The sequence below is a fragment of the Sciurus carolinensis genome, chromosome 8 (assembly GCF_902686445.1).
Source record: "Sciurus carolinensis chromosome 8, mSciCar1.2, whole genome shotgun sequence".
NCBI lineage: Eukaryota > Metazoa > Chordata > Mammalia > Rodentia > Sciuridae > Sciurus > Sciurus carolinensis.
In genome coordinates this window covers 99,018,738-99,033,853 of record NC_062220.1, presented here as the reverse complement: position 1 = coordinate 99,033,853, position 15,116 = coordinate 99,018,738, and the positions used below count along the sequence as shown (strand labels likewise).

Sequence of the window (15,116 nt, the reverse complement as noted above, 5' to 3'; positions counted from 1 at the left end):
TCATTTTTTGCAGACAGATACCTACACCCCAAATTCATTGGTGGAAATGATTTTCCACCACACATCATGAAATCACCAGAGAAGCACAGCATAAAGCAAATATTTATTCCCACATGGGAGAATGGAGCTCATTTTTTGATGGACATCAGCAAAGTCTATGGTTTAAATTACAGACTAACAAAGGGTTCATGAGCTCAAAATTAAGTTATTCTGTTTAAAATCAATCACAGAGACTGTCATTCTGCTTATTGCTTTGACTTCCTAACAAAGATTTAAATGAGGACTTTATGTACAAGTAGAAAATGTCAAGAGATCTGCTCTTTTTCAGGCCTGTGTGGGTGGGTCGGGCAAACATTTAGACCTTTAATGTAATTAGAATGAGAAGTGAATTGTTTCAGAAAAAACAATCTTTACATTTTATTTTATTTTTAATTGACAATCAGTAATGGTACACATTTACAGGGTACAGTGTGATGCTTCCATATGTGTACACATTATGAAAGGACGGAATCAGACCAATTAACATATCTGTCACCTTAAATGTATACCATTTCTAGGGGATGGAAATAAAATAATTACATCTTTATTTAAAAAATTCCACAAATCCACAATGAAACCATCATCTGAAAGAAAAGGGTAGGAATAAAAGGTGGGGTACATTTGAAGGGCACTAGGCTCATTAATTCCAGAGTTATTGCAAAGATGCCAGGCAGGATATCCTGCCATCAGGATTGGGTAGAAGGATCCAGAGAGTATTGCCTTTACCAGCAAAGTGCATTCTGACTGTGGTTTTGAGAAACAGCGCTTCTCTTTTGTCACTTGGCTTCGTGTTGGGTCACCACTCCAGCGCTGAGCAGCTCCCCAATGGCCCTGTCATCATATCCGAGGACCTCCTTCAGGATGCATGTTGTGTGCTGACCAAGCAGGGGAGGTGGCCTGGCCTCTGACATCTTGAACTTACTGTATCTCACAGCTGGGCCTGTCAAAGGAGGGGGAAAGCAGGAAGCCTGTTAATGACTAACCCTGGGAAGTTAATTACCTAAGCAGCCTGGGGTGTTCTCAATGAATGCCAAGAATATCAGTGCCAGTTACACCCTTGCAGATGCACCATCCTTTTGGAAAGGAATGTATTTACGCCCATGGCTTTTCTTGACTCAGGTTCATCCAACTGTGTAATGGTCATCTGACCCATGTCCGTGCAGTAGTCTGCATGTTTGTGCCTGGGTATGTGCTAAGCCTACTCAGAAGTTATCCCTCCTAATTACAAGGACCCTCAGATGCAGGATATCCAACTCAGGGTGCAAGAGAACAATGAATTCCACAGAAACAAAATGTCTCTCTGCAGCTAGAAATCTGAACTGAAGTAAAGACAACCTGGGAGGCTACCATCCAGTGTCTATTGTACAGTAATAAGATTTCATTGGATAGATTCAGATCAACCAGACCTCAACTAGACCCTGGTTCAAGTCTTTCAGCAGTAGAAGAAGATACATGTGCAAGCTTCAAAGTCAAGGAGACCTTGGATTGGGATCTCAGAATTTACACTTTCTAGTAGGGCCCTCTTGGACAAATTCCTTCCTTCTCTGAACCTCATGTTCCACAGCTACATACTGGATATAATAATGTTCACCACACAGACTCAAGGTAAGGGTTTAATTGAGAAAATAGGTAGAAAGTACTAAGTAAGCATTCCCTAGCCCATAATAATGCACATAACTTGCTGGCTACTATGATTAGAAAAGCTGCCACATCTCTCTTGAAGCTTGCAATGTAAGGGGAAAAGGACGTTTATTGCCAGTTATTTGCCAAGCACTCAGTCACTCTAAACAGGGTAATTCAAGCAATACTTTCAACAATTGCTAGAAATGGATTTTATTATCCCCATTCTTCACATAATGACACGAAAGCCCCAAAAGCTAAGGTTTTGCTCAAGGCCACATGGCTAATAACAGTGTCAGGATGAAAATCCATGTCTCATATTAAAGGCTGAGCACTTTCCCTAACAACAGTGGACTCTTCTTACCTCTCCCTCCTCCCTGGACAAGCTGGACACTGGGGAACATGTTTCAACAAATTTTTCCTTTGTTACCTCATTCAATAAAGGGTATTCACATTGGATGTCCTTTACATCTTCTATGATCATGCTTCAGGAAAACAAATCAGATAGTAGTCCCAAGAAGATTTTGTAAAACAACACATTTCTATCTCTTAAAAAATTTCCCCCAGCCTACTGATGAATTGAGGAACCACAGGCAGAACAAGTAAAACTAAATTTGTGTAGGTTATGGGATATCTTTCAGTAAAGCAGCAAATGTGCTTTGAATTCTTTGGAGAATTCCATTAATCAAAGAGCTTTCATACATGCTGTTTTATATAGTGTTCACAGATCTCTTAACACCACCAAGTTCCAGCTTTGTGTGCCACTTACCATTCACTACATACCAAAGACAACTTCCAACTGATACCTAAAGTTTTCCCTTCTCTGAAACCTAGTGAAATTCATTTTTTCTTCTCACATTTTTCTCTAATGTGAGAAGAGTGTCTCTTTTTTTCAAGGATTGAGTTCTGTTTGTAAAGGAGGACACGAGTACAACACACACAGGGAGTCAAGGTGCACCACTTTCCTAAGAATGTTGATGATTTGATGTTGTAGCTATTTTATTCTTACTCCTTGATCTCTCAGACTCTGTTCTATTTTGATACTAACTTAACACAGTTTTAATTCAAATTTTGTCTTTCAGAAGAAGAGCTCCTCCCAGGGATTGCAAACCTAAAGTCAATGCCATGTGGTTTTATATTAGCTGAATTATCTGAAGTGAGACCATAGAATGAAAAACAGTCACATACCAAGAATCTGGGTTGGAACACAGCTATGACTTGTGCTGCCGATGGTAGTCGTAGCAGTGAGTGGGAGGGAAGCAGTCACTGTTGTAGCAGTAGCTACTGCTCCTTAAGAACTTACAAGGAGCCAAACATGCACCAAAGCTTTTACATACATCATCTCTCATAATCCTCAAGATTATGGACCTGTCTGCAGGGTGGACTATTAGTAATCATTGCTTCCAGATTAGAACATTAAGGGGAATGGAAGTTTAAAGAAAAGGTATTAGAGTTAAGGTTAGGCGATTAAAATAACTTGCCCACAGCCACACAAATAAAATATGATAGAGTCAGTAGACAACTTCAAGTCTGGCAGTTTAAAAATATAGATAGATAGATAGATAGATAGATAGATAGATAGATAGATATAAACATACACTTATATGTATGCATACTTTGCTGAAGTTAAATTTTAGTAACATAAAATGAACCATATCAAAGTTAACAACTCAGAAGTACATTCACAATGCTGTGCAACCATTACCTCTATTCAGTTCCAATATATTTCCATCACTTCAAAATAAAACCATATACCAATTAAGCAGTTTGTCCCTATTCTTCCCTCCTCTCAGATCGTAGACAAACACTAGTCTACTTTCTGCCACTATAAATTTATCTTTTTTTTTTTTGCAGGGGGTGGTACTGGAAATTGAAACCAGGCAAGCTTAACCACTGTGCCACATCTCCAGTCCATTTTATTTATTTATTTATTTTAATTTTGACACAGGATCTTAATAAGTTGCTCAGGGACTTGCTAAATTACAGAGGCTGCCTTTGAATTTGTGATCCTCCTGCCTTAGCTTCCCAAGATGCTGGGATTATAGGTGTGCACCGCCATGATTGGCTTATCTGTTCTTGATAATGCTTGTAAATGAAGTAGTATTTGTTTCTCTTTTTTTTGGCAGAATATTGCTGAGATTCATTTACACAGTGTCAGTACTAAGAACCTGGGTTTTAAATGTCCATATAGTGATCAAATGAGAGAACTCTGCAGGTCCCACTATACCAAAGAACAATCCAACCATGTCCTTCCACTTCATGCCCTAGTTTCCTGGTAGCTTTTGGAGCTACACTAAAGACTATGCTACCAGTTTAGATGAAGGATATTTAACCCTTTGCAAAAAACATCTTGAAGCATTTAGTTTGGTGGAATTTTATTCTTTGGCAATTTTTTATACTTGTCAAGACAAAGATATCTCTACCATTCTAGGTTTCTGCACAAAGAATAAAAGGGCACAACAAATACATGTGTTTCAAGAAGTAGGAAATACTTGACAATCACTTATATCTAATGTCTAAGAATGAATAATCTGATCCTTCACTTAAAAATGAATGAGAAGTTAAGTCACATGTTTTTCAATGTTTTGGCAAGGTAACATCTATGTCCTCATACACTTTCAAATACTTGCAAACTGTGTGATCTTGAGAAGTTTTAAGACCCAAAGACTCTGTCTACACATTTCTAAAATGAGGTTGACTATACACTATTGAGGGTTGGCTTGTTTATTAAATATTATAATCTAGACAAAATTCAGATCAGTAAGAGTCCAAGAAATGTATATGAAGATGAATAAGATGAAATTTTGTTTTTAAAATTAGCCAATCTTGTGAATATTTTTGTTTCTGGAATCTGACTTTTGGTTAAAGGATAAATTAGTGCAACCCTTCTTGAAAATTTTGCCAAAAGATTTTAAAGCATTCACACATTGAATGAAGCGATCTCATTTAAAATTTTTTCCTGTGATATAATCTGCAATGTTGACAAATTTTATAGATAAAGATGTATACAAATTACTAAATTTGCTTGATACTCTTAACAACTCTTGCCTTACAATGTGGCTTTCTACCCTACAGTTCAGGAAAATTCTTTGATGGGATTCTGGATTTATTATTATTACTTATTTATTTCATTTATTCATTTGCAGTGCTGGGATCAAACCAAAGCCTCATGCATGCTAGGTAAATGTCCTAGCTGACTTACATTTACACCCTGCAGGACTCTTATTTTACCTAATTTTTGAATCTACTTATTGCTTTGTAAGGTTGCTTTTTAGTATGTTCAGGTCTCCATTCTTCCATGCATTGCTTCCATAGGTCTATCTCTAATCTTTGTCTCCCATCACATCGTTAGAATAATGGAAAATACAATAGGAAAAGATGTTTAAAACTGGGACTGATTAGATTAATTATAAAACATCCAAATGATGACAAACTGTACATGGTAATTCTGAATTGTACATTTTGGCTTTGAATACATATATTGATTTCACATTCTCCTGAAACGATGCTGAAAAATAAACATATGGGTTAAACAAAGACCCTGGTAAATTTCTAGTTCGTCTGCAGTTTAGCTTGTTACTATCTGGAGTTACCAGTCTTCTGTTAAATGCCTACCACCAAACTCTTGCCTAGTTTCAAGGGTGTTCTTAGGTTTGAACTTCCCAGACATTTTTTCAAATAAAGTAAATTTCTCTGGTGAAAAAAAAAATTAGACTAAGAAACAAAAAATTATACAAATGAAAGGAATGGAAAGGGATATTCCTAGTGAATGAGATATTTCCAACTAACTTCAGAACCATACTGATGGGATCATCTTGATGGGTAAAAGGGTTGGAAAAAGCTGAAACCTAGAATATTCTATAAGGAGACTGAGAAGAGGTGGATGAGAGGTGGGTGACTATCAGTCTGTTTCACCCTCCAAAGACTCTGATTTTAAAATAACTGGTTATGAGAGACAAATTGGATTAGAATTAGGATTGAAAGCAGGGTTGAATGTCTTCCAGAATAATTGAGACAGTTTGGATTGTCTATAATTCATGATTCTCAACAATAGAAGAAATCAATTTGGGGCATCTGGAATATTTTTTCTGTGTTAACAACAATCAACCAAAATACCAGGAATAGGAGAACTACATAAAAGGAAAAAAATGAAAAATAGATAAACATAATGCTACGCAAAGGACACAATGAAACCAAGATTTAGCACTTATAATTTTCAACATTATTTTCAAAATTAGAAAATTAGAAAATAAAGTAAAAGATATTCCCAAGGATGTATAGAGAAAAATATTAATGGTCCAAAAAATGTGGAAAAAGCAGCTCAGAATTCTCATGAAACAAAGAAGGAAGAAAGTAAATTATATAGGGAGAAGTTTTGTGGCAAATAATATGAAAAATGGAAAGAAAACATGTTTTCAGACTGAAAGAATCAACTGAGAACTCCAACACAATGAATGGAGAAAACATTTATATGTTGATATCTTCACATAAAATTTTAAGATATCAGCATTAAAAAAGACTGAGAATCTTCCTAGGGGTGAAGGAAGGGCTATAAGTCAGGGGCTAAAGAGCAATACAGGAGGACGAACATGAGTTGTTGGACCCATAAAATAAAAGAATAACCAAACTTCTCACAAACTTGCCAATTTGCAAAGCTTCAAAGTCTAAGTAAGACTACTAAGTTTCTTGAAGATAATTCCAATAGAAAAAAATGAGAAATAAAGAAGAGGAAATAATAAGGAGAAGGAGGCGGAGGAGGAGGGTGAAAGGAAGGAAGAAGACAATGATTTTTGTACACATTGAAGACCTACCAAGGAATGTGGGGAAGCAGGGAAGGATGGAAGGAAGGAAGGGAGGGAGGCAGGAAGGAAAGGAGGGAGCGGGAGGAAAGCCACTCCCAGGGTGACAGCTTAGATCTGGATAAGCAGTAAGGCAGAGAGGGAGGAGAACATAGGTCTTCAAAAGTAAAGTTCTCTAAGAAGACAAAAATAACCTTAATTGTAGCAGTAGGATAATGGAAAGATTGGGCAAAATATAATAATGAGATTAAGTTACATCATGCAAGAAAAACAAAATAATTGGAAATTCTAAAAAAATTGCATGAGAAAAATCAAAATCCAAATATGAATCAAATCCAAAAATGTGGCATGATTTTAAGTAATTGAATGAATATAAGCAAAGAAAATCCATTTGACCTATCAAGATGCCAAGAGCATTCATCTGAGTAACATGTATAACCTTTTGCAACCTTTTTAACAGCACTTAACATAATGTATTAATTTATCTATTTAGTTGCTGGTATGCCTGATGGAAGCAGGAACAATGGCAATTGTGTTTGCTAATGGCCGTACAATGCCTCTATGTTCCCTACAAAATGAAGGCAGTCATGGCAAGCATCTTTCCTTAGACACTCATTATGATTGCAGGCTGTGCTTTTTATTTCATTATTTCATTGGACTTCTCAACTTATATATAGTAGAGACTATTATAGCTCTCATTTTACAGATCAGAAAACTGAGGCTCTTTTAAGGCTTAATTTGCCTAAATTTTTACAGTTAATAAGTGATAGATCCTGGACAAGAATTCCTGTCAGACGCCATGGTCATTTGATATAAATTTGTTAAACTAATAAAAGCTAACAATAAATATATTGGAATAAATAGTGTTCATAGCCTATCAGTGAATTAATCACCTAATCTGTTCTGCATATACTTTTCTGATATCACTGTGTCAAGTTTCAGGTAGTATGATCTAGATACATATTAGCAAACAAAACATAACTGAGCCCTACTCTTATGGAACTTAATTTCTGATTTGGGAGATAGACAACAAATTATAAACAGGAAACATACATTTCTAAAATTTGGTTAAAATACTACCAAATTATTATAAATCAATCTTAAAAAGGGATAATGCTGCAAGCACAGTGGGAAGGAACTGTGGTAGAAATAAAGTGATGTTCTAAATGGGATGTTCACTGAAGGTCAAACAGAATTCAAGTTGAGCCATCATTGCAAATAGTGTAGGGGAGAAGATTCCAGGTTCCATGCACAGGTTTGATGTTCAAGGAACAGAAAAACCAAAAGACTCAGTGTGACTAGAACATGATTTGATAGAACATAGGTGCTAGAAATGGGATAGATGCTGATTGATAGAAGCTGGAAGGAGAAGCAAGGAAGAGAATGTATAAGGATTTACAGATTATAGTAGTGACCCTGGACCTTATTCTGAGTTCAGTAGGAAACCACTGGTGCTTTAGGCAAAGCAGTGACAAGATTTATAGGAATATGCTGTTACTAGATAGAGAATGCAATGAGTTTGAAAACTGTTGTGTGTATATCAAAAGATATAATGGTGGCCTGTACTGGGATGGTACCTAGAGAGTTTAAGAAAGGTAAGGGTGCTTGAGAGGAATCCTGGCAATAGAATGTGAAGATGCTGATGAACACATGGGCCAAGGTGGTTGGGGAGGGAAGGAGAAGGTTGAAGAGAGAATCCTGCATTTCAGGGTTGGACCACTAACCAGATGGGGAAGTCTGAATGGATGGTATGGAAACTTTGGGTGGAAGAAATCAAGGATTCTTTTATGGTTATGCTAAAGTTTGAGATGCCCATGATATATCCAAAGAGAGATGTCAGATGTTTGTTGGCCTTAGCTATGCAAGTTTTGAAACCAGGGAAGAACTTTGGCTAGTATATAGAATTAAGAAGCTATTCATCATTAAAATGTTCCCATTCTAAAATAATATCTTTCCAAGACAATTGCATTATTGCAACATCTCTGATGCTGAGGTTTTAAAAATAAGTTGTTTATACAACCTTTTCTCTACTATCTAAGCTCTTAACCAATATCTTGTTGAGTCAAAACTGTTTTGAATCCACAGAAAGCAAATTAAGTGACTAAAAAGTTAATCTCAAAAGCTCATAATTTTAGAGATAAGTGCATTTTAAAAAAAAATAAGAAAACCCCTATTCTTGGTCTTAAACAGATAAATACCCATTGACTTGAGGATGGAAAGTAGGGCCCTTTTACTTCGAAAGAATTGTGGACTTTGTTCCCCACAGAAAGAGGCAAAGAAAGCAACTCAGAGTTCTCTTATCTCAGGTCATGGCCATTTGAGGATAAGCTAAGGTGGAGTGTTTTTCTTCTGTCTTACTAAAAGTAACCAAACTGAAAAATATTGAAACAAACGCACATACCGGCAATTCCCAACACATCAAGTAGTACCAAACCTGGTATCCCAAGAACTGTTTTTGTGAGGTATTTGCCTAGTCTACTGCTTGGTAATCAAGCCCCTGAGTCTCCTTATATCATTCACAAGAAAGGGAGTTGAATGGCAAGACTTGTAGGTTACACTCACCTCTAGGAAAAATTGTGTGTGAGCTGCCTGCGGCCTCTGGGGGATCTTCTATATTATTCTAGAAAAATGCCAAAAAAATCCCTTTTTGATTCAATTACTGCCTATGTTCATATCCAGGAGACTGAATGAATAAATTTCATAGAACTGAAAATTAGATAACTGGCATTTGACAAAATGCAAACGTGGATTTGGAGGGACCTCATCACTGTTTCTGTCATAGGGGATAACGTTTTGGAAAGTGCTGTCTAGTCAGCACTTATGGTATACCAAGACATAAGGCTAGATGTTCTATATTTATTACATAATTTGATTTTCACAATAATCTTTGACATTTTTGCATTTTCTAATTCATTGTATCTCCATTTCACAAAAGAGGAATATGGAGTTCAGAGAGGTTAAGAAATATGTACAATAGCTTGGCTATTGTGAGTTGGGCTGCTATAAACATTGATGTGGCTGTGTCACTATAGTATGCTGTTTTTAAATCCTTTGGGTATAGACCAAGGAGTGGGAAGGCTGGGTCAAATGGTGGTTTCATTCCAAGTTTTCTAAGGAATCTCCATACTGCTTTATATAGTTTTTGCACCAATTTGCAGTCCCACCAGCAATATATTAGAGTACCTTTCTCCCCACATCCTTGCCAACATTTATTTTAACTTGTATTCTTTATAATTGCCATTCTGACTGAAGCGAGAAGGAATCTCAGTGTAGTTTTAATTCGCATTTCTCTAATTGATAGAGATGTTGAACATTTTTTCACACATTTTTTGACCATTTATATTTCATCTTCTGTTAAGTGTTTGTTCAATTCCTTTGCCCACTTATTGATTGGGTTATTTATTTTTCTGGTGCTAATTGTTTTGAGTTCTTTGTATATTCTGAAAATTAATGCCTTATCTGAGGTCCTGGTAGTGAAGATTTTCTCCCAATCTGTAGGATATTTGTACACGTTCTTGATATGCCAAGTCACACATCGTACATTAGCTACTAGATGATCAACTAATGTCCCCAACAGCATCAGAACATACACAGTAACTAATTTCATATTTTTGTGATTTTTAACTTGTTATAATAGAAGCAACTTTGGGAACATGGGACTTCTTTTAGTTCCTTAATAAACATTAACCGTGTGCCAGACACTGCTATAGATGCTTAATCTATTTGCTTCATTCAGTCCTTCAGACAACACCAGAAGGCACTATAATTATCCCCATTTAACAAATGGGGTAGACAGAGATACAGTGAAAGTCACTTGTTCAAGGTAACAGAGCTAGCAAGGAGCAGAATGCAACTTGCACCAGAAAGTCTTGCTCCAGAATCCCCTTCTCTTTGCCACTTGGCCACACCATTTCTTTATAAATGGGACAGAGCAAAAGTAGGACAGAATTATTTCAGTTTGACACTGAACTCAAGAATCCTAAAGTAGAATGTGACAAGGACAACTTCAGTCTTCATCTCTAACCAGGATGTCCTCTCCATCCTTCTAGATTAAAGTTCCTTCAGATGTCTTATGCCATATATACCTATCATTACCCCATCTCTTCATGTTAATTTGTCATTTGCTACCTGTTCCATTGCAGGAAGTTCTGGAATCATGGCACAATTGGTACATCCTAATTTCTTCTGTTTCAGAGTCAGCCAGTGCTCTCTGGTGCCCCCCTTGCTATTCACCCTGAAAGGAATGAAACCTTCATGTGCTCTCTGTGGAAAGTTGTCTGGCTCAAGGCACAAGGAGGGCCAGTGCCTGCCATGCCAGAGAATTCCTCAGACTAGCTTGTAGTGTTTTCCATCTGTTGTTTCAAGTCCTTCAACAACAAGACCCTGTTTTATCTCACCTTCATCTAGAAACCTTCTATAATTCTCAGGTTGAAAAGAGAATTGACCCAATCTATGTGAACATCCTAAACCACTCTATCTCCAGAGTTCAAGCTACATATCTATAAGCCAGATCAACTTAATAATGTAAACAGTTGCAGGAAACAGAGGTAGCCAAAAATACATAGGAAGCCATAATGAATATTCAAGTAATGAGAACAAAATATCACATCATCATGAGGGAAGGGACCCAAACAGTCCCTTTTTCCAGAACTCCATGAACCTCCTGTCTTAATGACACATTTCCAAAACAATGAAACAAGTTATTCCTTTACCTTACAGCTAATGAGTAATTGATCAGCATGAAGGTTTAAATTAAGTAATGCAGCTAGCCAGTCTGATCACTATAGAAGCAAGAATGACTTCCACAAAATTAAATCTGTTCTTTCATTTTTTAAAATTTCTTCTGTTTTTCTTTTAAATTTCTGACATGGTGTCAACCTTGAAAAATACCAAAACTACTAAAATGAAAACATGTTTCATAATATATTAAAATTTATATCAAAAGTTTCTATTTTGATTTATTTGGCCCATTGCTAAGACACATGCTGTAGATATCATTTAATCTTCAGTGCTTATAAGTATAATAAGAAGCCAAACTTCATTTTGCTAAAAATAAAGATAGCTCTAGTATTGGGTTATTTCACAACTTCCCTCAAGAGCTTGAACTCATCATTGTAACAATAACAATATTTTTATATTGCACTTCAGCCATAGAATCCAACATGCCAAATGGAGCCATACAGTTAGAATACATTAAACCCATTAGATGTGAGATAAAAACAGACAAAGACATTTAAACTAGCCTGGAATGGTGGAGAAAGGCCATGCAGAATAAATATGGCTTTGAACATCTTTAGCAGAGCTCAGTCTACAGCACTGCTTATGGGATCAGGTGTCCCAACAACTCAGTGCGACAACTTGGTTGGGTCACTCTTGGCTCACTCAGAGCTCAGAGGCATCATAAATCACTAATACTCTAATGAATTTTGGTTCACTACTTCTTAATTCAATAAAGAATGCTTCAAAGGACACTAAAAGTTTAGAGTCTGTTTTCAACTATGTCTACGACCTTGTGATAATCATCAGTGTTGATCATCAAATTTTCAGCTTCTACCTTCCTGGAACATAGCAGTGGTATTACATGCCCCGGCTCTTGTATGATTCAGTGAAGCCAGGTGAACCCAGGGACTGGTGAGTGGAAGGGATGTGTAAGCCACCTCCAGGGAAAACACACTCAGTTGCCCACTTAATGCCTTCTAAATCTCTTTTCTCTTGTATGATAATGGCAGTGCATGAGATCATGACTGCTCCACCAGCCTGGGGTTCTGTGAACCCATGATGAATGTGTAGTATAGGAAGAAATACAGTGTGTTGTTTCAAAACACCACTGTTGTTTGTTACTGCAGTGTAACCTAGCCTTGCGGAGACTGATCCTATGCCTCAGTTTTAGTATAGAGACCCTTTGCCTGGACCAGAAGAGGAACTCATTAACCTACTTCTTCAACAATCCTTTAGAAAGCATTCAGTTCACACATTCCAAATACTTTGAAACTGCTCATCTTGTGTAGAGCCAGTTTTGACCATGAAATGATAATAGCTATTATTTATTGAGAACTTACATATGTTAAGCAGTTGGCATAATGCTTTCCCATATTAATGAGTTCGACACACTCTATGACTTTAAAAGGTAGTATTAGTATGATATCATTTCATCAATGAGGAGAGTAAGGTTAAATAACCCTATCAAAATTACACAACTTGTCAATTAAAGAATTTCATTAGAACTTAGGCTAGCTAAATACAAAGTACATGCTCGTTAACACTAGGATGTACTTCCTCTCTGCATAATAAGGAATAAAATCTGTTCTCATATCAGTGGCTGGATAAATACCATTCTTTGGCAGATGGTGTTATAAAGCAGTGCTGTATTACAAATACTTATATATTTCATGATTGCTAATCCATTAAGGTATTTTTTTCCTTTGAAAAAGAAACAGGGAAACTTGTATTTGATGTATCTATCTTGTTTCAACCTATGGAAATGTCATATTAGATTATTTATTTCCTACTAGATAAATATATGGACCATAAGGAAATACGATTCATTAGTAAACACACTCCCCTCAAAGAGTGCTTCCCAAACCTTCTGCTGAGGTCACTGAAAATTGCCCAGCTGGAAGAAGCTCTCCCCAGAATGCTCTTTCCAGCACTTGTGTTTGTTTTTCATTGTTTTTCACACCTCTAAAAACTCTAGGAAGAGTGAAGAAACACCTTGTTGACAATGTCTCTTTGCCAAAATAATCAATTCTTTTGCTTCTCTGCCTTCTGAAATTCAAATATTCAATACAAGATCTTTAGGCACATTCCCAAGATTTTGTTTGGTTAGACTTCACCATGGAAAACAAAATTGGTTCAGCTAACGTCTGTAGCCAGAACATTTTAAGCTTCATAGACCTTCAAAGTAGTGACCTTCTCCTCACCTCATCTGCCTCTGTGCTCCATTAAGGAAAATACCGGAAGAAGTTTCCAGTCAGAGAAGCCAGATTGCATTTCGATTCAGTTTTCAGAGGAAGAACTGAGTAGAGTTGGAGCAGGTGGTTATTTGTGGCTCTTACCTCAAATGAGTTTTGAAAAGTTCTTCTGTAAATCTTTTGAGGGCTTTTGCAATTTAATAAAAATGTTTTGGAAGTCTTCATCTCTTACTAAATGAATCAGCCTTATGTCTACCATTTTACTTTCTTTCCCAATTGTCTATAAGATCATATAAATCTCAGTCATATTTCTAGAAAATAGAAGATCAAGAAAGGTCTCTATGCCTGAAACTGGAATGTGTTAATTATTTGCCAAAAGGGTTTTACTTAGCCATTTCCCTTCCACTTTGCCTGTGCAAAGATTTTATGGAAAGGCCTTTCCTCTCTACGCCCCTATGGCATGACCATCCTTGGAATGACAGTGCCGTTTTACTTCTGACACCTTGCTAGTCCCAGCCGTCCTATATCTGAAATGTGTCTACTCATGCCCACGCTTCTGATATTTTCTGCCACCTCCTTGGTCCAAAGCACTCTCAATAAGAAGACAATTTATTCAATTTTTCCCTCCAGTCATTCCTTCCACTAAAGTATATTGACTCTTCCCAAGTACCAAACTGGATTGGCCATCTTCAAGTCTACATTATTCTGAAAGATATGTTCAGTCTAACTTGATGTAGAAACTTCCCTTTCCCCATAACCCAGAGGAATACCTCTCTTCTTTGACTCCCCATACCATTGATTTGCTTCTCCTCCATGATACATCTGGCTTTCTAATTAGATTATCTTTTGTGATCTTGCCTAAGATCAAAATTAATGTTTTGCTCATTTTGTATCCTTCATAGTATCTACCACATGGTGAGTGCTCAATAAATAACTGAAAGAATTAGACCAAAACAAAACAAATGAAAACCCCCACTGGATTCTTAGATTAGGAAACAAGGCCATTAGAAATATGTGAAGTACAGAATGAAAGGGAAGTCAAGGCTTGAAATTTGGTATATTTTGCACTGATATCTAAACAGAGTCATCTTGACTCTTTCTAAAGTGACATATCCAATCCATGAGCAAATTCTGTTGACTCTACCTTCAAAATACATACCAAATCCAACCACTTTTTACAACCAACCTGATCACAGTTACCCTTCTCTCTTGCCTGGAATTCTTTGAGTGATTCCTACCAGGCCTCCCTGCTTCCCTTCAGCATCTTCTCGACAAAGCAACTAGACTCATCCTTTATAAATACAAGTCAGATCAAGTCATTTCTCTACTCAAAACGTTGGGACACTTCCACTGTTTCAATAGACAATGGGCTACTGGGCTGTATGTACTCCAATCCCTTTCCACTAAGCCAAGACCCTATGGCCTCCTCTCCAGCAGGGCTCCCTCTTCCTCACTTTGCTCCGGCCATACCGGTCTCCTCGCTGTTCACAGGAATGCTCTTCCTTGATGTCTTTGCCCTGACTGTTTGCTATGCTTGGAACATTCTTCCTCCTGAAAGATATTCAGATCTTTCTGAGTGTCTTTCGGAGCGAGGTCTATTCCATTACTACGATGAACATTTCAACCAGCTACCCTGTGCCCCGACACTTCCTATACCCATTAGGCAGCTCTACTCTCTCATTCATCCATACTACTTTTAACATATGCCTACCATTCTTTATCTAGTTCCCTCTGCTAGAATGTATAC

General features: G+C 37.0%; 1 protein-coding gene across 2 annotated transcripts in view; it reads right to left on the bottom strand.

Moving 5' to 3' along the window:
* Positions 1–351: 351 nt before the first annotated feature.
* Positions 352–15,116, bottom strand: part of Sugct (succinyl-CoA:glutarate-CoA transferase) — a 752,240-nt gene continuing 737,475 nt past the window's right edge. For both annotated transcript variants that reach the window (XM_047562477.1, XM_047562478.1), the window contains one exon: positions 352–979. In XM_047562477.1, coding sequence (XP_047418433.1) covers positions 816–979 — 164 coding nt within the window. In that variant the 3' untranslated portion in view covers positions 352–815. The remainder of the gene's footprint in view (positions 980–15,116) is intronic.